The 24,030-nt window shown below is 41.4% G+C and overlaps 3 protein-coding genes across 4 annotated transcripts in view; 1 reads left to right on the forward strand and 2 right to left on the reverse strand.

Annotated features, from left to right (window-relative positions):
• Positions 1–565: 565 nt before the first annotated feature.
• Positions 566–2,360, reverse strand: lyrm5a (LYR motif containing 5a). 2 transcript variants are annotated; one of them, XM_084000013.1, is made up of 3 exons: positions 2,237–2,360; positions 1,996–2,068; positions 566–1,468 (listed from the first exon to the last, which is right to left on the reverse strand). In XM_084000013.1, exons 2-3 carry the CDS (start codon positions 2,038–2,040, stop codon positions 1,253–1,255), a joined length of 261 nt encoding a protein of 86 aa, XP_083856139.1. In that variant the 5' UTR covers positions 2,041–2,068; positions 2,237–2,360; the 3' UTR covers positions 566–1,252. The 2 variants fall into 2 exon arrangements, with proteins under 2 accessions (XP_083856139.1, XP_083856140.1); XM_084000014.1 differs by having other exon boundaries at positions 2,275–2,354.
• A 326-nt stretch (positions 2,361–2,686) lies between these two features.
• dnai7 (dynein axonemal intermediate chain 7) lies at positions 2,687–8,100 on the forward strand (the record flags this gene model as incomplete). The annotated part of the gene is made up of 16 exons (XM_083999956.1): positions 2,687–2,722; positions 2,998–3,073; positions 3,149–3,237; positions 3,401–3,505; positions 3,634–3,771; positions 4,007–4,141; positions 4,343–4,446; positions 4,898–5,056; positions 5,134–5,287; positions 5,390–5,480; positions 5,803–5,972; positions 6,082–6,238; positions 6,320–6,534; positions 6,625–6,783; positions 7,256–7,369; positions 7,825–8,100. The coding sequence occupies 16 exons, from the start codon at positions 2,687–2,689 to the stop codon at positions 8,098–8,100; spliced, it is 2,178 nt and encodes a 725-aa protein (XP_083856082.1).
• A 920-nt stretch (positions 8,101–9,020) lies between these two features.
• lrmp (lymphoid-restricted membrane protein) overlaps positions 9,021–24,030 on the reverse strand; it is a 29,530-nt gene continuing 14,520 nt past the window's right edge. The window contains exons 20-39 of the mRNA XM_083999211.1: positions 22,053–22,149; positions 21,308–21,473; positions 20,005–20,086; positions 18,012–18,058; positions 17,723–17,811; positions 17,402–17,583; positions 16,422–16,506; positions 16,209–16,263; positions 16,080–16,107; positions 15,678–15,818; positions 15,170–15,304; positions 14,897–15,044; positions 14,396–14,439; positions 14,237–14,305; positions 13,725–13,783; positions 13,353–13,451; positions 11,424–11,552; positions 10,616–10,642; positions 9,908–10,062; positions 9,021–9,255 (exon numbers count right to left, since the gene is read on the reverse strand). Of these exons, the coding sequence (XP_083855337.1) occupies positions 9,113–9,255; positions 9,908–10,062; positions 10,616–10,642; positions 11,424–11,552; positions 13,353–13,451; positions 13,725–13,783; positions 14,237–14,305; positions 14,396–14,439; positions 14,897–15,044; positions 15,170–15,304; positions 15,678–15,818; positions 16,080–16,107; positions 16,209–16,263; positions 16,422–16,506; positions 17,402–17,583; positions 17,723–17,811; positions 18,012–18,058; positions 20,005–20,086; positions 21,308–21,473; positions 22,053–22,149 (1,980 nt within the window). The 3' untranslated portion in view covers positions 9,021–9,112. The remainder of the gene's footprint in view (positions 9,256–9,907; positions 10,063–10,615; positions 10,643–11,423; positions 11,553–13,352; positions 13,452–13,724; positions 13,784–14,236; positions 14,306–14,395; positions 14,440–14,896; positions 15,045–15,169; positions 15,305–15,677; positions 15,819–16,079; positions 16,108–16,208; positions 16,264–16,421; positions 16,507–17,401; positions 17,584–17,722; positions 17,812–18,011; positions 18,059–20,004; positions 20,087–21,307; positions 21,474–22,052; positions 22,150–24,030) is intronic.

Consider the following 24,030-nt stretch of genomic DNA (forward strand, 5'->3'; position numbering starts at 1 on the left):
GGCTGTTGAATTCTTTTTTTTCTTTAAATGAGGAAATCATCCACTAGTGGGATAAGATTTCCTCGTTATCTACATTGAAATGTTGGGGGGAAATATTTTTGACTCTTTGACTGGAAGTTGGGATGATTCCCAGACATATATCTGTATATGACTGGAAATCATCATAAATTCAAGCATTTGTGTAAGCGCATGTTACACCAACTCTGACCACTAGGGGTCAGCAGTGCAGTGCAAACTTTTCAAGTGCCCCGATGCTCTTTGTTGACTGTGTGAATGTCACACACTTCACTGGGAAAATGTGAATGTCTTGCTTACAACAATGCCTATAGTTACTTTTCATGTGTTGGGCTTTAATAATGCTGATATTTTCAAAAGGAACAGCTGTAGGTTAGAAGCAGCAGAGGGAATCCTAAGGTTTGGCTCTCACAGCAGAATTGTTTGATGTGCAACTCGAAATGTAAAAGATATGGGTTTTTTTTTTAATTTCACATGAAAAGTTCATTTTCTTTTACCTTTCTGTTTATCACAAGAGAAGTTAAATCAATATGGAACCTTTTTGTGACTTTATAATCTTTATTTTGACAGCAGATATCACTGTTTTAAAGCACCTGTACAGTTTTGTTTTGAATTCTATCTAGTAGTGCAGAGATACATGGTCATGTACATTCGCCCTTCAAAAAAATGTGACCACGTATTTACAAATATATAGCCTATATGTACACTGAAATACAAAATACATTTGACAATGTGATTCAGTCAGTCAGCTTCTAGAGTTTATCACAGATCAGGTGGATGACTGTATCTTTATTGTTTAGCTAGAACATATAGGCAAGATTCATGATCCAAATATGTGAAATGTTAAATTATTATGAAATAACTGACCTGATGAAATGTTGGTTTAGACTAGACTATAAATCTGGCAGTGGACCAAACTTTTCTTGGGGAAAAAACTGTGATATCACCAAACATACATACATACAATATTTGAGATTAAAAAGTGCAACTTGTGAATTAAGAAAACACAATGCACATCCTGTAACAGCTACATTAACGTCACTTTCTGGCACATATTCCAAATGGACTTTCCATTTCCCTTATGAGGCAAATATAATTTAATAATATAAGAGCAACTGTTGGGCAGCTTGTCAATTCTGCAGTGTAATGTGTGGTAGATATTATTTACACTGACTGTTCCTTGGCTCTTTGTTCCCGTTGCCCATTTTCATTTCACAAAGACAATTTGTGTTTATGTCTAATGATTCTCTGGCTCATAATACCTCTTCTTCATAGCTCGATATTTCCTGAGGAAATAGAGAGCTTCCAGCTCCTTGATGACAAAGTCGCCCCGGGCCACCAGCTTCTTGATCTTCTCAGGGTCTGTCACGTCTTTATTCTTCATGAAGGCTGACTTGAGCCGCTCTCTGAAGTACGCTGATCCCTGTGGGTATTCTCGGCCAAGGTACAGCAGCTTCAGGAGGAGGACAACCACAGTTTAACACAATATCAACACAGTATGCAGCAAGTTTATTTATTTTATTTAACCTTTATTTACCCAGGCAAGCAAATTAAGAACAAATTTCTTATTTTCAAGTGCAGTCTGAAAAGCTGATCCACTTGTTGTTGTTTTTTTAAATATATGTATATTACATTTTTAAGAGATAAAACAAGAGCAAACAAACATACATTTGGCTCACATACATATTGAAATTCTGATTTATACAGGTGAGAGATTCAGGAGTCACCTCCCACACAAAGAAAACAAACAAGTAAGTACACAAACAATATACTAGTAACTACATGCACATGACACACATACACACAAAGTCAAATAAATTAAGGGCACATTGCCATGCATACATCCACATGATCAGAGAGAAATATTTGAAATATTCAAACCAATATGACAGGAAGGGTTCCCATGTTTTAAGAAAAGCATCATCTTTGCTGTGTAGTTAGTCCAATGCAACGTATTCAAGTGTCGATGGATTCACTTACAGTTTTGTAGAGTTTGATAACCTCACCCCTTAAAGGGTTGGCCATGTCAGAGACGAGGTGGGCTTTCACGCCCCTGAAACAACAGAAAAACGACATAAAATTGTCAGAGAAACAGAAACCACAGCAGAGGTGGCAGTGCTAACAATAGAATTAGCCAGTTAGCTCGTTAGTTAGCCTTTAGCACGAGCTACGTCCTTCACAAACCACTGCAAACAACTTTACACAGTGTGTTCATATTTACACGTGTTATTCTGTTGGGTCTGTTCAGTCCAACTTTACCGAAGAGACGTCTCGTGTTTCACTTTGTCCTTCCCTTCACAGTGAACAAGCAAGCCCAGTAGTAAACACAGCCGTAAATCGTCCCGTCTTCTGTCGTAAATAAAAACAGAGGACTACGCATGCGCTCATGTTTCTATGGTTACTGGGACGCTAGCTTTTGGTAAACTTCAGTATGGTGAGTTTTTAACAATTTTATTCGAATAAAAGGCCCCCTTTTGACTTTAAAACGTTTTTAAAATCTTAAGGTAGGGTTTAACTCAACTATAGGTAATAGTTAAATTGCTATAAATAGTGATAACGCTAAAGATACATCAAGTAGTGAGCACAGGGCTGCGATTAGCTGTATTTAACGTAGCAGAAAGTGTTTTTAGTTTTATTTTTCCTTTATTTCCACACTAACCTTACCGGAAGCATGTTGTTCTTTAATCCTCTCTCCATGTTTTCTCCTGTGAGTGTGATAGCCGCCCAAGAAAGGAAAGGTATGAGCAAAAGGAAGACACCACATTCTCTAGAGACAGATCAATCACATTTAAAGTCAAAGATCAAATAGTCTATCAAAATGCAGGGGTAGATCAGCAGGGTACATCACCGTCCTCATGCACCTCACACATTCAGTATATTACCCACCTTAGCAGTCCACTAATTTACAAGCGAGTATAGATAGACAAATGAACTGTCGAACTGTGAACTTCTAATCATTTATAATGTCTGGCTTGTTTGAAGAAAGGAGGTAAACTATCCAAGGCCCAGAAGGCAAAGCAGCAGCAAGAGGAGGAGGAAAGGAGGCTGCGAGAGGAAGGTAAATCTGCCAGAGATTTTTCCCCTATTCATTCTATTTAAAAACATGTACTGTACCATATGGTTTGCATTACAGAGGAAGCTCGACTACAGGCAGAGAGAGAGGAACAGGAAAGGCTAGAAAGAGAGAGAAAGGAGAAGGAGCTGGAAAAGCTAGAATTAAAGGTAATATATATATATTCCCTGTGGAATAAGAAATATCATGTCAGTCATGTTCATTTATATCTTAGCCTGAGTCTTTCCCCTTTTGAGGATAAATTCTGTTTCAAAACAAGTCCTGTAGTGATGGTTGTCTTGAGTGGGGATGCTGTTACTCTTCTGCTGATAGGACAGAGAGCGCAGAGATGATGAGCTGGATGAATTGCGCCATCTGCTGGAGGAGAATCATAATTCAGCAACCAAATGGAAAGCTGATGCTGAGGAGAAAGCAAAGGTGTGTGTTTCTGTCTGTGAGTTATAAAGGAGATTTAAAAGAAACTGGATGTCTGACACATGTACTGTTACCAGTGCAACTTATTTCCTGTGACTGACATTAACATACATTTTATTTTTTGTGTGCAGTGGGAGAGGTACATGCGTTGTGATGGTATTCCTGACCCAGCAGTACAGCAGGATATTAACACATACATCAGTTTATGGAGAGATGACAGCGACGTCAGCATCACATCTGTGCTCAAGAAGTGTGACATCACTCTGCGGGTCTGTATTTTATGTGTGTGTGTGTATGTGTCTTGACACTTCATGATCACAGAAATAAAAAGATAAACTCACCTCACTGTTTGTTCCTTACACTGAAAACAAGACCAAATGAGAAAATGTTAATTTAATCCTTCTATGAACCATGTTATTAGTGAAGCAGTCTTAGAAATATAATATTTGCAAATGAATTCTAATGATACAAAATCTAAAATAAAGTACATTATGTCCTTTATAGCTGGTTCGGGAGCTGGAGGCTCTGCTCAGAGATGTTACAGATCCACAAGAGGGCCAGAAGTACCAGGAGGCGCTCATAAATTTGATGGAGCTGATCCACTTTAAACACCTCCTCACCACTGAGGAGATCCTCAAGGTACAGATTAGAATTGCGCTCACACTGTCAAGTATGCATTGCACAGCATGGGGAAGCCGTATGTAAACATTGGTGATTTATTGTGATGTATGCAGGTTGTCGATTTCGCAAGATGTGAGGCAGTATTGCAAAACCGGCGCGTGTAATATGATTTTTGGAACCATAACTCTTGTTTTCTGTTTTGTGTCTCCCTGGTTACAGAGAGCCAGTGAGAGCATTGACACTGAAACAGGCAACATGCAGACTGTGGTGAAGGATGACAATATTACAGTGTGTCTGTGGGCCAACCTCAAGAAGAATCCAAGGTCTGTGTTGTAGAAACATCTCTTAATATATTCTATGTATTATAATATATTCTATTTCCTTCTGTTGCTATTGCTTTGTTGCACTGATCTTCCAGGGTTGGACTGTGGTTGTATTATGGTCTTATATGGTTTTATTATTACAGTAGGTTTTTTATGATGACGCTCTTACTATGGTCTTATTTATTACAGTAAGTAGTTTTATTTTTATTTATTACAGTAAGTTTTCTTTTTTATGAGGTCCTGGTATGCAATTTTATTGCACTAGCACTGACTACAACTGATTACTATTACCATGTTTCTTGTATGTCCTGTCTCCTTGTCCATTGAATGTATTGCTATGCAACTAGGCCGAAATATGGGCCCAAGACAAATTTCCCTTAAGGGACAAATAAAGTTTACCTTACCTTATGGGTTATAATAAAAAGAAAGTCTGTCTAACCTGTCCATCCAGGTTTGAGAGATTAAACTTTGAAGAGGTCAGTCTAGGCTTCCAGCTTCCCAAGCAGTTGGCCGTGAGCAGTATCGGAGTACGGATTCTCCACACACACTATGACCACCTGTCCTTGCTGGCCAGAATGACTCACCGGAAAATACACACACCGAGCTGCAGGTCAGACATCAGAACCAATACTGCTGTTATTAAGATTCCTATCACTGTGATTAAGAAACATTGGTATTTCTTCCCAGATCTCTTGCAGGAGGTGAAGAGGTTCCAGCAGATGCAGATCTCCCTGAGCAGGGGGAGAGAAAAGAAGACGAAGAAGAGGTGAAGGATGACAAGACGCAACCGCAAAAGCTGGATGAGGAGGTGCAGTCTGTCCAAGGGTTGGAAGGGAGGAAGGTAATACAAAAAAAGAAGAAGTGGCTATGCTAGGTTCCTACATTTAATGTTGGTGTTTTCAGTCTCATTGTGTGTGTGTGTGTTTGTGTGTGTGTCTCACAGAGTGCAACCAGCCTGCAGTCGAGGAAAAACAGTCTCCAGCCTTCTGAGGGCCAGAGGAGTCAGATAGAGACACAGATGGAGGCGATCTGTGGTAAGATGCCACATCGAATGTTTCCTGATGCTCCACACCACAAACCTGCTGTCAGTCAAACAGACTGACAAAGTTTCTGTTGGCAAAGACTCAACACCATGTAATAAATCTAAGTTACGAATGCTTTTGAAATCCTGATTCAGGCAGGATTCCTACGTTTTAAAAAAAACCCTGGAATTTGGAATTTGAAAATTCCAAACATGGAAACTTGCTGCCAAGTCATGGAGATGTCATGAACCCTGTTCAGGGATGTTTACTTTGTTTATTAAGCAGTTTATTCAGTAAAGGTTTAAAGAGACCATGTGTTTCTTCTCTCTCCCAGCTGAAGGGGACTTGACATCTCCCTCAGTGCAGCTATCGGTGATGGATGGTGGTGAGCATGTCCAGGCGGTGGACTTGATGCAGTATACACCTCTGGGTGGGGTCTTCTACTACGACGCATTCTGCCTCCCACCACAATCCCACCAGGCCAGCGGCTGGGAGATTAGAGAGGTGATCAGAAAAGAGTTTCAGTGGCCGCTTTCACCAGTCTCTGCAGCCCACCCTCTAAAGTTGACCCCCACTTTTTTCCTTTTTATCTCTGAAATCTCGCCATCCATAGGTGTTGGACACAGGACTACAAGTGTTTCAATACCCCACGGAGAGAAATGCGGATGACAAGGATGCCCTCTCATGTCCCCCAGTGGGAGTGTCTGTGAAGCTGCCTGACTCTGTTGTCTTTTTGGAAACTCCCCAAGTGGCTCGCTGGGATGCTGCCGGTAAGAAAGAATCAGTAAAACAAAGAGAAGCACTAAAACAGAATTGTGTATGAAATGATATGTGAAAAAATGGGATCCCAGGTAAGCAGTGGAGGATGGACGGTATCATTGATGCGTCTTATGAGGAGGAAGAGGCTGAGATCTCCTTCAAGATGGCCTCTTTCCAACCGTTTGTGCTGATGCAGGAAACGTACGCCAACTTTCCCTTCCAGAGCTGGGAGCTCAGACCACTGGGCCGCGACTCGGCTGTGTTCACCGTCAACGGAGCACTCTTTGACCTCAGTATCACTATCAAGGTAGAAAACAGGAAACCACTGTACGCACATCAACACCTCTCTTGGAATAGAGTTGAAATCATAAAGTTTGTGTTATTTCATTAACGACAGGGTGACCAGTGTATGTTGCAGTCCGAACGGGAGAAAGGCCTCTCTCAGCTCCTGGGAAAGTGGATGAGCAGCTCCGTCCTACAGAGAGCCATGCTCAACGTGGGGATCAACATCTTTGTGAATGAGTACACGGATAGATATGTCAGCACTTGTGGCAAGGTCTGCATCGTCTACCTGTTAGCTTTTAGAAAAAAGACAAAAAGAAGATGCAAACACTAATAATAATAATAATGTGGTTATTTTTGCTGTGTTGAATAGACAAATTTACAGATGAGGATTAGGGCCGCTGTGGGAAAAAAAAGTGAATTCTGACTTTAAACTCAAAATTCTGACTTTTTTCTTATAATTCTGAGATTAAAGTCAGAATTCAGAGTTTCAACAAAAAAAATCTTTTTTTTCCACAGCGGCCCTAATCCCCTTCCGTACAAACTAGTGTTTGCAACATCCTATCAGGCATGAATTCATATCCTGCCAATGGGACGTGGGATTTAGCATGTTAACCCTTACCTTCCTGGCAAAATTTTTAAATACAAGATGACTAGCTAAGAGTATGATGTAAATGTCATGGTAATCCATCAGTCCAACATTTCTGTGCTTATAAAATCTGCTGTATGGTTCATCTACTCTACAGGACCCACTCACAGAGCATGCTGCCTACGAACAGATGGCCCTCTTCTCCTCTGCTTGTGCTTTCTCATGGAGCAAGTGGAATGCCAAATGTGGAGCCGAGCATCTGGTCCTGCAGGTATTCTTGCTCAAGCATAGATACGAGTGTTGGACAGAGGAGGGTGCAACACAGTCATGTGTCTCCCCATGTGTGGAGCCAAAAAGATACATGCAGATGTCCATACCAAACCACTTCCACATTGGCACCGTGACAAATAATGTTTTGTCGGCAAGGATTGCATCACAGCTGGGAGTGCACCACGCCACCTGGGTGCCTCCAACGAATTAAGATTTGATATTTACACACCCACAGGCAACGCAGCTTAGAGATAAATAATCTTTTCAGAATGAATGAGGAAGAAGGAAGTTAAGTGCTACACAGAGTAGAGGTGTGGTCCAGCACAGAGCACCTGTTATCACTACAAAAAGTGAACTTGCTGGCTATGGTAAAGTTGACAGGCCCAAAATAAAAAATAAAAAATAGACCTTAGATTGTTTAAGTACTTACTGTTCCCTGTACCATTTCCCTGCCAGGTGTGTGAGCACTGTGGCTTCGCCCCTGTGCCCAAGGACTCGTGGAGTCTTTACCTCCTGGGCGCACAGAGGAATCAGAAGCTGGAAACTACAGAGCAGAGTGAAACTTTCTCTCCAGATCATTATCCTGGCAGTGAGTTTCACTCCACCTTCATCCACGTTCTCCAGGACAGCATGAGCTCTGAAGACACAGCGAGGACCAGGGAGTCCAGTTACCTCTTTATCGACACAGTGCAGAGTCTGCTCTGTGCCACCAGACCCCTGATGTTTTCTTAAGCCTGTGTCAAACTCACTTGGTTGCAATTTTGTAAACTAATTAAATGCATTTTAACCATCTGCATGAATGTTTGGATGCACACAAGAACACGCAGCTTCTACTGTAGAATTGGCTACTTTATTTGTGCAAAGTTTCACGCATCTTCTTTGGAACATACAAAAGTGTATGAAGTTGAAAACGGTGACCACCACAGCAAGAACTTTTAGAGGAAAATTTTAAAAAAGGAAAAACAAAACCCTTTAATTATAATTTAACAAAAATAAACATATTCACATCTCCCCACTCAAAACTAACAAACTCATATAGATTTCAAAAACACAAAAAAAACACTTAAAATCAACATTATCAGTGTTTATAGACTAGAAGAAATGATTAAAAGGAATTAAATATTCCATGTAAAAGGCTGGCAGTCCCCCGTGTCCTCAAGTGCATGAAATGTGTTTAAAAAGCCACATCGTCCATGATCTCTGTCAATGGAAAACTGTGCTGTGGCCCTTTGAGGGACTTGGTGGGTCAGTGCTATCGTTCTGATTAAGCTGCGACCTGACTGGCCGGTCGGTGTTGCTTCTGCTCTGATGACTAATCAAGCCTGATTTGACGTATTGTGTTGGGACCAGGTCGACTGTTGCCAGGGCGCTGAGTAAAACTGCATCATAATGTGTTAAAATTTAGAGCGGCCCACTGTGAAGAACGTTAGCTGTCGCCACCTGTAACTGCTTCTTCTCTTGAAACACAGACACATGCATTCACACAGCAGACTAACTAATTTTTTTAGCAAACGTGATGTGATGTATAAAATCCTCCGTAGGGGCTTACTATCCCTTGAGGACTGGCCAGTGCTGTCAAAGAGTCTCATCTTCTTAGGAATCTTCAGGCACCATTAAAAACATCCAAATGGTCTGCACCGAGGAGTGATGCACTGTCCATTCCTCATCACCACCCCCCAGTGCACGGACGATCTCTGCAGAAGGCTGATGGGCGATAACGCCGTCCATCCAGGGTCACGGGGGGCTAGACTGGCGGCTGCCCGTTGTAGCGAAGCCCAGCGTAGGGCCATAGCAGCTGCTGGATGGTCATCCACGAGTCCCCTGTCCCCACAGGGGCAGCATCCACTGCTGGCTGCATCACCAGGCTGGCCAGCAGAGCCAGGAGGCCTGGATGACAAACAACTGCATATTACCATCCCATGTATAGACTTCTATGCAAAAACTAGTTTTATTCTCACAGCTGTCAAATTCAAACTCTGGATTTATCCACGTGATTAAAAAACATACCAACCACGTGTGTTAAAGGGATAGTTCACCCAAAATTCAAATTTCACTCATTATCTACTCATCCTCATGTCGACTAAGAGCTGTGAGAATTTTCAGAGTCCTCCGTCCCTTCTCTGAGTTACGGGGGGGTCCGCGCAGCAGTATTTATCCATATAATGGTTATCAATGTATACCAACTTTCTTCGTCCAAAAAGACACACCAAAAAACATCCAAATACCTCCATACTGCTCGTCTGTAATGTCCCTCTTGTATTGAAGCCCCGACATGAGAAATTGTTCTGCCGGTCAGTGCAAATCACACGAGATTTGCACCGACACAGGAAGAGCAGTGAACCGAGACACTGGGAGCTTCCGCTACAAACAAGCTTAAAACATAGACTTTTTTTTTTTTGGAACAATTTCTCATGTCGGGGGTTCAATACAAGATTGCTCTTCGTTGACATGAGGGTGAGTAGATAATGAGTGCAATTTGAATTTTGGGTGAACTATCCCTTTAAAAAAAAAAATACTACTTTTGACAAACTGTGTGTACCTGCCAGCACCACCACCATGGCTAACCAAAGCCAGAGCCCCCGGCCACCTCTGGCTACAGCTGCTGCTGCGGCGGCCCGGGAAGAGGTCAGGCCATGGGACAGAGACTGGGCCATTCCTGGGTTTGTGGATGTGGGGCTGGAGGAGGGGCTTGGGCTGGAGGAGGGCGAGGGAAGAGTACAAAATGTTACACACACAATATGGTTAAAAATGTGTCAGTTGGATGGACACAGACAAAGAAGATAAATGGTATCAGACAAAAAGCAAGTGGATAAGTTACCAAAAATTGTTAGACTGTGATGTGAAACAGAGCAGTGTCTTAACAAACAACACTTTCTGCTACAACCTGTGGGTCATTTGTGGTAACTTATGCAGGGAATGGCAGAGGGTGAATCAGCTGCAGCTTGATGGAGTCTAGTTGGGTTTAATGAAGCACATTTTACCACCTGTCTCGAACTGTGTCAAAGATGCAAAAGCATTCACATCGTCAGCATAATGAAAGAGCGGTCAGCGGCACAGTTTATGGCAGTTGGCATGGAGGTGGATTTGCACAACAACTGATTAGGCAAAGGCAGAAGATGATTTTTGGCCTGGAATATGTAGTAAAAGTAGGAGTGACCTTTTGCATGCATGTATTGTTTGTTTTTTTTGCACAGAGACAGAATTCACAAGCGCTTTGAGCTGTGGATTCTCCTCCCCACACACTTACAGCATAACAAATAGTTCATCCTGACTCCTGAGCCATGTGGAGGGAGGGAAAGAAGAGAGGAAAGTTCAAGACAACACATGATCTGCTTGCATAAAATACTCAAGTTGCCCCACATAAATCATAGAAAACCGTCCAAAGTGTAGCAGTTTGTATTTCAAATTGTTAGATTGGCTGAAGATGTTAGTAAGTGACAGAATACTAAGCCCAGTTAACATCCGGACTGGGCTTAGTGTGCAGAACTTGAGATCCATGCATGAAATCGCAAAGCTTTCATCATGATTTGGCAGGTTGACATACACTGATCTCAAGTCAGTTAACAGCTTGAAGGAAAAGGTTCATTTCTGGCCCTTCCAGTAGAAATGCTCTGTAAACATGATTAAAAGCTGCTGAGCCCCTGGAGCAAAGAGGAAGCTAGTCCAGCACAGACCCATGTTATGAAAGAGTTTCATCACTTAGGAGGTTCCATATACTCACCCAAAAAAAAAAAAAAAACTCAAGTGTAAGATTTGATTTAATTAGCTCATTAAATATTTGACACATGACCTGAAAGTTGTGTCTAACTTAGATTTGTTGATTATTTAGATCTGTCACAGATACCATGAAATGCAGTGCAGTATACAACACCACAAAACGATTAAGAAAGCATGAGATAAAAATAAAATATCTCACACCAGAAAATATGCTGTTTGCTACTGGAACCTCAGTACAGCTAAATGGTGAACTCTCCCACTACGTAGCCAGCCTCTTGGCTTTGCTGGCAGAATGCGGCGCTGCAGTAGGCTAGTGGTGGCTATTTGGTTGGACTAACGTCTTAAGGGGCAGAATGAGGGAGGTGAGTTTGTTGCCCAGCTCACTGAGGCTGGACCTCCTCCTCTCTGCCACCGGCTCCTCCTTCTGCTCGTCCTCCGACTGGCAGTCGGTGCTGTCGCAGGCCGTCCTGTGGGCACGCGTGGGTCAGGCAATCACAAACACACTGTTCATTTTGGACATTCAGATAACGAGCGCGGCCACATGACCAAACCCCGCTTTGCATGTGCACATGCCATGCACACATTTTACATTTCATGCATTATGCAGGCAACAAAAGCAGGCAAAGGTGATGAGACTCAATGATTTACATTCACCTGTTGTACACAAAGGTTTTGAGAGAGCCCTCTTTAAATTACCAGTCTGTTTGAAATCCTCTTCTATAATATAACAATGCACGCCCAACAATATACAGGTGCATCCCAATACATTAGAATATCATGGAAAAGTCCATTTCCAATAGTTCAAGTCAAATGGCTCCAACCAAGTATTGAATGCTGCATATTGGACATACTTTTCGAAAGGCCAACATTTCCACTTTAAAAAATGCTTTAAAAAAAAATTACTCTTTTGTAAAATACATTTTTTTTAAGACACTGAATTTTAGGCCTTCATTTAATGTAATCCATAATTATTACAATTAAAAGAAATGAAGTAAATAAAGACATGAAATGTTTCATTCTGTGTGTAATGGATCAATATTAGTTTCACTTTTTGAATTGATTCTTTTCGTCTTATTGTTTTGTACTGCTAATATTCTAGGTAATCTAATCTTATGGAGTGTACAGGATACGCAAATAAAGCCTTGTGCTTCAGCCTATTCCCTTTTCGGTTACTGTATGATTTTTTGTTGTGTGTGAAATGTATGGTTGCAATTATGTATTTGTGCTGGCCAAATTGTCCACACAAAATGGTTGGTTTTGAGTGTGACCAAAATAAACAATTTCATTCATTCAATTACTGACCTAAATAAACTTTTCCTTGATATTCTAATTTATTGAGATGCACCTGTAAAGGACTGGCAGAACGTGGTGCTGCAGTAGGCTCGTAGTGGCTATTTGGTTGGACTTGCACTGTAACAGGCAGAATCAGGGAGGTGCGTTAGTTGCCTAGCTCCCTAAATCTGCACCTCCTCCACTCTGCCATCAGCTCCACCTTCTGCCGGTGGCAGAGTGGAGCAGCTTCATGACCTTTCAGATATTTGGAGATCATCAGAAGTGCTCTATTCACATCATCTTAAGTTTAAACTTTGGCTTAGCTCAAATAGGGCAAATGCTTCTTTTATTGTCCAAACATATGAAAGCATGTGGTGACACTAAAAAAAAAGTCCAGCTGTCGCTTCACGTTTCACCGACGTGAAGGAAAAATGTGCCAGACTTAGAAAATGTCACAATAAAGGATGTAAGCTTCTGATAAACACTTCCCCATGCGAGGATGGACCAGATGCTTTAAAGATGGCTGCTGTGGTTTGCCGTCATTGTTTTTCCCTCATAGGGACAACACAGCCGAGTATGTTCAACTCCCCTTTACATTATTACTCCTTAAGTACACACAGTCACTTTCCATAGTGAAAGATATCAAGCTTTCTTTTCATTTTTGTAGTTTTGGTCTTTGTTTCAGCCCATATTTCCATGTCATCTTGTCATCCATATCACACTGTGACTAAGTGTCAATTGTTTGACTCTGTTAAGATAAGATGAATGTATTTTTTGTTTCTTGCTTAGAGCTATCTTTTACAGATTCAAGCAAAAAATATTCCACATTAAAATCCACTGCAAAGTAATTTGGAGAAATGTGAACCTGACCCTGACAGTTTCAGACATATAGTCACACCAGAGAGCTGCCATCTTTATACATCTGTGTCCAGTGTGAAAGCCTGTGCGACGCAGCCAGCGTGACATGATCCTCCTCCTCCTCCGGCATTTCTTACCCCTTCATCATGAGAGAGGGCTCTTCAGTGTCAACCCAGGCCGCAGAGCTAACAAAGCGTTTTAGTGGGGGGCGTGCCGTGCTCTTCCCTGCCACAGTCCTGGAAACCACCATTATCACTTTGGTGCATGACAACAACAGCAACAACCCTCATGTCATGGTACAGCAAGCCTCTGTGGCTCGAATGCAACGACAGCCGGTAGTTTCCCCCACATCAGAAACAATTCTGTTCTCATGTTTTCAAAAAGTCATTTCAACAGTTGTCTTTCTTTTATTATATCCACTCTCCCCTTTGCACACAATCTAGATCTTGTTTAACTTCTTGATGCAATAGCAAATGTAACACACGCACATCACGCATACAAGTACCTACCACGGGGATCGCCTGGTCAGTCGCTCTGTCTCAGCCTCTGAGCCGTCTTGTGTTTTGGGCTGTGTTGGGAAATTGAAGAGTTTGAGTCAGCATCATGTAAACATTCTTTTTCATGACAAAACAAAACTAGAAACACTTTGTGCTTCAAAACTAAAACATCTACTTGTCTGAATGCATCACTCTCCAACAGAGACACAAGGCCACTTAAATCAGTTTACATGTCTAAGTTCACTGCTCTGAGATTGTGTTGAAACTACAAATTCAGACATTTTCACACTTCCAACATTACACTGCTGCATGTACCTTAAGCACTAACAGCAACCTGATACAATGAAGCATCAATCTACATTTGCCTTCTTTGTACTGTAGTTTAAGAGAAAAAAAATAAAAATACAGTATCTTACAATAAAGGGAGTGATGAACGTGTACATACAATGATTCTCCCAATTTGTTGCTAAGAAAACCTCTGGCTGCTGTGGTGTAGTGTGATGTGATGGCTGTGTTGTCCTCACCATGTCAAAGTGCATGTTGCCTGCACCAGTGCGGGGGATCGCTGCTATGCTGACCCGCCGGGCTGATGACTGAGGGGAGAAAAAAGAAAAAAATGAACACCTCATCAACACACAATTAACAAATAAAATTAACATAAATCACTGAGTAATGGAGGTCACCTTGTAGTACTGTGATGATGACTGCTTCTTGCTGCGGAAGTCTTCTGGAAAGAGAAACACATGTACAAAGTATATTACATATGCACACATACCTGTCTGTATATACTGTACAGTCAAGACATGCATACAGTAAAACTTTTTTACATCAAATTGACACAAATTAGACCACAGACCCCCATTGGACAAAATTTTGAAGCAAACACCAGAAATACTCAAATATTTGTTCTGAGACGGAATATAACGTTACTTTTTTAGTCAGTGTTTGTTCAAATTAGGGCCACTGGCATGAATTTTTGGAAATATTGTAGAGAAATGTCTGGAAAAGGTGGTAAGATTTTTAAAATAAATGAATAAATAAATAAATAACCCCACTTTGAGAACCATTGCAGTAGACAGTATATGGTTTAATTAGTGTGATGACTATATTTTATTCCTTTTAAAAGCCTACCTATTGGGTACTGCTTATTTATTAAGTGTGTATGTGTATTCAACATTTCCAACCTCTGTCAGTGTGTGATCCAAACGACCTCTCATTCTGCATGAGATTCTCCCTCAGGTCTATCAGCTCGGCGTGCTCCTTGGTGTACATCCTCCTCAGGTTCTCCACATGCTGGATCATCACCTCCACAGCCTTACCAATACGACTCTCCTGACATCACACACACAAACCTCCAGTTAACAACCACAGTCACATGACATTGCACTTTGTTCGGTTGTTGACTCAGCCAGGGCTAAAAATGGAGTTCAGTTCATACTCTCATTACAGTAGCCCACCTGGTGAATGGCTCCTAGCATCTCAGAGCGACTGGACACCCTGGTCATGGACTGGATGAGGATATCCAGGTTCTTCTGGAGCCTCTGGATGATCTCCATGGACTGGTTGTCATCCTCACACAGAGGAGTCAAAGCCTGGAAGGAAGGTTAGGCAGAGGGGAAAAATCACATACAGACATCACAGAAAGTGACGGCAGCTTACAAGGAAATTGGTTCTCACCAACTCAACCCTGTTATCAACAGCACACAGGTGTGACAGAGCTTGTCCAAATATTCAAACAAGTCTCACATGAAACCAGTCAATCAGGCTGAAACATGCAATGATTCTCTACAGGACAAATTATAATGCTACAAATACTCATTGTGTAGTCATCAAAAAATGAATGCAGAATCCCTAAGACTGAGAATGCTAATACAGTTACACCTGATGAAATAAAGTTCTGTTGATGAGTGATGGAGGAGAACTTGTGTGATCCATCCACAGAGAGCAGGACATATGCACACTGACCTGCAGTAACCCCTGGCAGCTGGACACCTCCTTGCGGACGTTCTCCTCAGCCAGGTCACGTGACCTCTCCTCCAGCCGCAGTCTCTTCTCCAGGGTGAACATGTCACACTTGAAACCCAGTGCCAGACGCTGGAACTCTGCCTGAAAACATGACAAAGACATTTTAGATTGGAGCTATTTGCTGGATTTGTAATTGTGGCAGTGAATTCTGACAGAATTGACCATTTCAAAAGGTTTTGTTAGGATTCCCCAGCCCAGAAAAGTCATAATAGTTCAATGTCAAAGTTATTTTTCCAATTATAAATCAACAATCAAATACAAAAAATAACAGATATCAGACAACAGACAAAGGCTGACATCACTTCTATCTAAAACAGCTTCAAAATGTGATGGTGCACAAACCTCAATCTCCTTTTCAGATGGTGACAGACTGTAGATAAAGGGATAACAGTTAGGGCTTGTACCATGCACACATGGATAAATATGGATTTAAATACTAAGTAGGGTTGTTATGATCATTTGGTGCCTCACCTGTTCTTGTCCTCTTTAAAGCTGTCATTTGTATCAGAGATCACTGACGTCTCAGCTGGAGAGAGACATGACAAGCAGATGAATCATGGCATATTACCCAACTAAATGCTGCAATCAACATTTAGATTTTCAAAGACTTCTTGTATAAGCACTGATTTAATTTTTTTTAATCTAAAAATGCAGAAAAATAGTATAACAGTGTAGCATACATACATTCCTTCCCATTGGTCAAGCTAGCCTCACTCTGGTCGTCCTGATTCTTGTGTTCCCCGATGGCTTCCATTTGGTGTGACAGCTCCTGCAGCGTCCGCACAAACATTACTGCATTTCTCAGTGCCTTTGCCCCCACTTGTTCTCCATTCAACTCTGAATCCCCCATTTCTACATCTGTCTTAACATCCATCCTTGCTCCCTTCACTTGCTCCCTCCCTTCTCTGCTTTCTCCCTCAGTAGTCATTACATTATGAAGGTAATGTGAGGATTTAAAGTAGCTGCCAGTGAAGTTGACTCTTGACTCTGATCCTGAGTGGAGCTAAAATGAGACTGTGCACCATCTCCCTTCCTTGTGCTTCCTCTGGCTCATTCACACACACACGCTGTGACACTCACATAGCTGGAAAGACAGCATTTCACAGTGTCATGTTGAATGATGATGAAAATGGCTCATCCCATTACTGATAAAGAGATGTAATCTTAATGAAGCCAGTTCTATTCACCATGACCCTGCTGTTTTACCAGATCTACTGTGAACGTGGCCTCAGAATGTGATAGAAAACAGGTTTACAGACACTGAAGTTACAGCTGTTCATGTATGTGTGTGGTTATTTTCTCACCGTTGCAGTTCAACAATTAAAACTAAAATACAGTGAATTTTTAAAACCTTTATAAATGAATGCTTGTATTACATAACACCTGCTGGAAATCTGTTGAACTCTTTCATGATCATCATAATATCTTTGAAATATCCTGATCATGCCATAAATATGACTACTTATATCAAAACAACATGGGAAAAAACACTGACCATCAGACGACCAAACCTTAAATCACAACAAAATTCATTACATAACCATACTGATTAAATATCAGCATCTGTTTCACACAAAAGCAGCAGCCAAGTGTACGGCTTTCAATTCTAGGATAACACATCTAACAGTCAGTGGAGAATGAAGTGGGAGAAGAGCAGGTCTTACCAGTTCCTTCTTGTTTTTGCCAGAGTCCTTTTTAGATACGTTATCCTCTGATTGGTTCGGGTCAGAGGTCACGCTGCCCATGCCGCTCCCCGATTGGCCGACGTGTGTGAAGGACGAACCCGACTGAGGAGAGCTGCTGTTAGACAAGGTGGTCGCTCTGCTGCTGTCGAGCCGGTCTGTCCCTGGAAGGACGAGTTGGTGTGTGGGTGGTCAAAGTTACATGGAGATGTGAAGAGGAATAAATAAACTGTGGAAATATCAGATTCTCTCTTCATCTCCATCTCCACACACACACACAGATGTGATAGATTCTCCTTTTACCTGCCATGCTGGCTGCCACTGTTGGGAGCTCAGTTGTGCCGTCCTGCACACTCTCCTCCTCTTCCACCAACACAGGTAGCAGGCTCGTGCTGGAAAACACACACAGTGCACCATTACACAATACTAACACATTTGCAAAAAACAAATTAAACCTTAATGTGTTTCTTCCTTCCTTTCTTAGAGTTAATCCAAAGAAAAGACTTCTGCTTTGACTCCATTGGACGTAAAGTGCCATGAAAACCCTGTGAGGTCAAAAGGTTGCTTGGTCAAACAATTGATAGTCACTCACCTGTCCTCCGCTGCTGATCTGTCTGCCAAATGGTCCTGGCTCAGGCTCTGAGATGGACAACAGTAGAAGAAGAGAAGGAGGGGGTGAGAAAAAGACAGGTGGCCTTGCAGCTCATTTTTCTGTCCTACATTACAAGAATTGGTCAATGATTAAAAGGCACATGTATACATCCATTCATATACACGCAGCATACCTGTCCCATGGCAGTGTAACTCTATCTAAGCTCAACAGAGTGTGGAAGAGAAAGATTGGGCTGATTCCTTATATAATATGGAGCTTCATGAAGAGCCCTGCAGCTCTATGAGTGTGGTGTGTGTGTGTGTGTGTTGCTGAGAAGGGTGCTCAGAGAATGAGTTAACACTGGCACAGTACTAAGTAGTGGAGGCGGAGTGTGTGCACACAGCTGTGTGAACACACACACACACACACGAGCAAGGTGAGCTTTCAGAGCGATGCAATAGGATATTGTGTAAGAAGTGAACGTAACATCCGTTTGACACTGCTCAAAAACACGAGAGAGCGACCTCGTTATTTCACTGAATCCTCAACTTCAGAGCCATTTTACATCCAAAACAACAGTGAGACAGAACTAAAACTGACTCTGAAACTCTTAGAAACATTGTAAATTGGTCCAAGATTGTATCCAGGCCTCCAAAATATTGCAAATTTGTACATCCAGCTTCTTATTCTGCTCAATAATTCAATCGTTTTATTCATCCACAATCATATTCAAGAAAATATTGCTGTTGTAAAATGAATAGCAACAAAATATATTTGCAGCCACTGTTTCTCTCATTGGGACAAATAATCAAAAAAAAAATTCAATCCAATAGTGAGACAGTACTATGCCAACAGCACAGATATGGTTAAACAAAAAATCTTCCATTTACAATTGGTGAAATACAATGAAATGTTTTTGTTCATTAGAAACTCAAATACTTACTACTATGTTGGTAGATTAAAAGCAGTAGTTGCTTCTGAATTATTAAAAACACTTTAACCTTCTGTGAGTATTGTCAACATACTGAACACACATGTAGCATCAAAGCCTGTCTCTCTCTCAGCGGGGGGTGATCAGTGAGTGCATGACACCTGCGGGTAGGAGACTACATACAACAAGATCATTGATCTCTCAGCAGGACACAAACCTGCCTGTGGTAGAGCAATGTTACGTCACCAGTGAGCCAATACAAACCCACAACCATGAAAACGCAGCTAGCCCATGTAAGGCTGGGCTTAATTATCATGAAACGACCTCATTGTATAGAACATGCATCACAGCAACTCTTTGTAAACACTAATTGGTTCACTCGGGCAGAAAATACAGCAGGATCCAGTGTGATCCAGTCGTAGCTAATGAACTTCAAAACATGCCTCTCCTGCTTTTATGTAACTGTTGATAATCACATGTGGTTAGCCAATAAACTGAAACTAATTGTGAACAATCTGGAGAGGCAAGCTCTGCAAATGTGAAGACTTCATCGTAATTTAATCTCTTTGGTTTTTTTGGCGTTAGTCGAGCAGCATGTCTGATCTGAAAAATGAATTTGTGCAAATTTCAACCTTCTGTTAATTGATGATCTATCTTCTTTTCCCATCGTCATGGCGCACTAAATCTGCAGCATTTCAGCTTGGCAACACCAATATCACTTTCTACTGATACTGTATTGAGAAATATTAAGATGTACTTGCCTCCTTTGACAACAGAGCTCAGGAAAGCTGAAAGCCCATCCTGTTACTCCCCATGCTGCAGCAGACAGCACAATGATGGCCACCTGAGTCTCTGATCGTTCCCTTCATTTTACATCCCTGACCTCCACTCTCCCTGAGGACTCCTCCACCCCGAGTGCCACCCCGCCCAAAAAAAAAAAACCCACACACACACTTTAAAAAACACACTCTTTAGTGACAGAGAGAAACTGAAACAGACAGGGTCAGAAAAGAGGAAGCTGTAATCCCTCATGCTTAACACACTTCCCCCTTTGGTACTAACCTTCATACGACTCATGTCTCCTGTGCTCGAGTCCGCCTCGCCTTCTCTCTCGTCTGCTCCTCTGTGGTCCACACTGGTCGCGCTGCTGACCCCAGGTAAAAGGTCAAAAGGTCAACTGTTGACTACTATCCCTTCTCATTCTATATTCATACTTTCACACTTCTCGGTATCCAATTACCCAAAATTGTGAATATGAAACAGAAAGATAGATAAAAAGAGAGAGAGAGAGAGAGAGAGATGAGGAACAGCCTTTGTCTCTATGTAGGTGGACTGTGTCTATGCAAAACATGTCTGCAGAGAGACTAATTAGCCTGCACACTCCTCCCACAGCAAAAAACACCCATTTGACTAGCAAATGCTGACCAAGTCATAGGGAAATGATGAAACCGAGTAAAATGGTGACTACTGTGGGTATTTATCAGACCCATGTCAAATCTAGCAGGGAAAATTTATACTGCCATGAAAATGAGCCAGGATGCTGGATGGGGTTGTATGGTAATTTCAGTTTCCTGAGTGGGGAAGCCTCTGTTTTGTGTGGATTTTCCAATTCAAACACCAACAGGTGCCTGTGGACAATGTGCCTGTGAAGTTGTCCCCGAGAGGCTGAGCAAGAAAAACGAAAGCCGGCTGCTTTAGAGTTTGTTTGTCCTCTTTTTATATTAAAACCAACCATCTCAATACTCTTCAGATGTGGCTGTAATTTTCAATATTATCAAACAAACAGCCATAATCGCCACTTCCAGTTCTTTCTTTCCATGTGTTATTACATTCTCTGTTTTAGAAAATCTTTTGTGTTAGTCAGACATAATTATATCAGATGTGTCATGGGAAACAAGAATGTACAGGGTATATTGAGAAAGACCTACTGTAAAACCTGCTATGTCACCCAGCAAAAAGCCACATCCCCCCTACAGTGATGGCTCAAACACACTCCGTCTCTCTCTCTCTCTCTCAGCAGAAATAAACATAACATTTAAGGTCCACTGTCAATATTTTTACTTTCTATTTCATTGCAACAAACTTGGGAATTTGGCAAAATAAGAAATAAACCCTTTCACTGTGATTGACAGATCACAAAAACATAATTTTATGATTCAAACCGCTATTCAATTAAATGGAAAATTCCTGACTTTGGCATCCCCTTGTGGTAGTGCCAAGAAGACATTGTGACAGACAACAGCAGACAAACAAGTGAATGCAGTATTTGATATCATTTAAAAATTCTAGGAGGAGTTATACAGTCCTGTGCTATGATCATATACCCAGTTTATCAAATGCAGTGCCTACTTTTTTTTTCCTTTACCTCTCATTCTGGGTGGTGGCCTCAACTGGTCCAGGTGATGAGCTGTCAGGAGAAACCATCTCTGCTTCTGCAGGAGGGGGGTTTGCAGATGTGATTGTTTGATCCTGCTCAGGCAGGCTGCTCAGATTTTGGACTGGACCATCAGAGTGGGACTCAGCAGAGACCTCTGCATGTGAGGTGACAAGGAAAAGATTAATATGTTCCTTTTCAGCGACAGGAATGTAATATAGTTGGTTCTTTACAGGATACCAGATTCTTTAAAGGCACAATTTACTGATTTCCTACATTAACATTAAAACTGGATATAATGAAAAGAAACAATTTAAGCAATTAAGATTTCTTTCCTTGACCACCACTTTAGATAGTTCATATCCACATATCCACAATAAAACACAACAATAAGTAAATTAATAATTGACTTTTCCAGTTGCGAGAAAATGCATCTTCAGTCAATGCTGCAAGTGGTGAAGTAGCTCTTCTTTACTTAAAGTGCACATTTTACAAAGCAGCCATGCTATTCTGAATTATACATATAAGACAACAACAATAGTGATGTTCATTCTGTGGTATTTGGTAGCATTTGACCTTTATCTTGCAAGATTTAGCAAAGTCTAAACAAACAGCATACCAAGTGAGTCAGAAGATGACTCACTCCTTTAAGATGTAAAACAGCAGAACTGAAAAATAATGATTGAACCACATAAAGAGTTAATAACAGAGAGAGAGGGGGAGGCGGAGGTCTTACTGTTCTCTGAGTGGGACGGATCAGGGAGAGCATCCGCCTCTGGGTGTCTAATGTTGACAGCTTGTGAGTGGGCGCTCAATAGCACTGCTGCCTCTTCCTGAAAACACACACACAGAGAAACAAAAATATAGATAAATATTCAAATAGGGGAAAGGATGAAAAGGTCAAACAAGCATAACACATCAACCATGTAGCAAACAGCAGGCCTGCTGTCAATAGAAACAAATCTTTGTCAGATGAGATAGCGTTGCATAAAAATGTCAATAAAATCTAACAGCTGACAGACAGCACAGAGCATCAACGATGGGTTGATGGGAAGATCTTTTATTCCTGTCATCTTCATAGAAATGTAAAAGCAAACTTTACTTTTATACTGACTGGAGAGATGATGAAGCGGTTAAATTGGTTCTGGAAATCTCACAGGCTTGAAATTAAACACTGAGGACTCCAAGTGAGAAGAATGCATAACACCCAAGATCAGAAAATGAGAGGTCACATACTATGCACTGTGTACGTAAGTGTATTCAATGCATTACAAATGGATGCTATTTGAAACATATTTGTCTAGTTTGTCCAATAACAAGTCCTTCTCCCTTTTGTCGGTGTGATGTTAAAGTTTCATCACTGTTATTCTATATAAGGAAGCACAGCGCTTCAGCCCAGCTATGCAGCCTGCTGCCTCTGAGGAGAGGTTGTGGATAATGGTATGTCAAGAGCTATTTGGTAGGCAAATGACAAAAAGAGAAAGACAGAGTGCAGAAGCTTAGGAAGGAAGAGCGAGGGGAAAGCAAGGACGGTACAGTGTGTTTGAAATATCAAACAGTGCCTTACATTCTGCTTTCACATTAATAATATATTTTAAGAAAAAAAGAACAAATCACAGATATCGTAGATTGGCACAGACAGTAATTAAGTATCCCTACCTTCCACGCAGTCATTGCCTTCCTTTCATTTCAGAGTTGTAAGACAAGACTTAAGACATGAGTTAGTCCATCACAGAGGGCTGAAAGGGGTTTTAAATCCCTCCTTATTGCTGTTGCATTCAAGGACATTCCCCTATCTGATATTTGAAACTCTGAAATTCAATATGCAAGAGCATCCTTGACTGCGCTAAGAGGAAGTGTTTGCAGAAGAGTCACTTCATGTGACTGCATTACTATGCAAGTGTGAAAAAAAGTGTGAAAAGTCAGTGACAAAAGTGTAAAGCAGACAAAATGTTGAGCTGTGATGTGATTACTGATCTCTAGCAAGTGTAGCATAAAGTATAAAAAATATAAAGAATGGTGGGTGGTCAATGCACCGCAACAACCAAACATAATAGGCATCTTTTGAATCCCCTGTTATTACAAGTCAAAAAACTTCCTACTTCCTTACCACAATAGCACAAGAAATGTAGGGTTATATTTCAAAAACAGCAAACATCTGTATGCCAATTTGTCAAGATGACCATCAAATCTGACAACCGTCCTCCTACTTCCTGCTGACACACCTGTCATCCCTGGCAACGGCCTCATACATGTACAACCACCTACTTTTAGCCCTGAGCAGCTGATTTAGTGTCCGGCACAAGAAAAAATAACAACAGTGATTCAGGTAGAGAGTTGGCCGAGTAATTGACCTTTAAAAAACCAGGCTAGTGTGCGAATACATAACAGGAAACTGTCATTAGCTTGTTCCAATCTGTGACCTCCACAGTGCTTGGTTTGGGGGGAGTCTTTTGTCCTCTGTACAGCCCATCTGAGATTAATCCCTAGCAACATAATATGTGGTGTCAACAAACACAACATAATCCTGGATTCCCAACAGATTTTTTAGATGGTCAGTCAAAGAGTTTGGTGAAATGGAAGAGATCTCATCTCTAAACCTCTGGTAAGGAAAGCCTTACCAGGAAGTCGCAATTGGAGGAAAATCTCTGTTATTAAATATTTCTCAAATCCCTGAAGTAACCTCATGCACATTAGTTTCCATACTGTCAAAA

Source organism: Trachurus trachurus (genome assembly GCF_905171665.1).
Source record: "Trachurus trachurus genome assembly, chromosome: 23".
NCBI classification, from domain to species: Eukaryota; Metazoa; Chordata; class Actinopteri; order Carangiformes; family Carangidae; genus Trachurus; species Trachurus trachurus.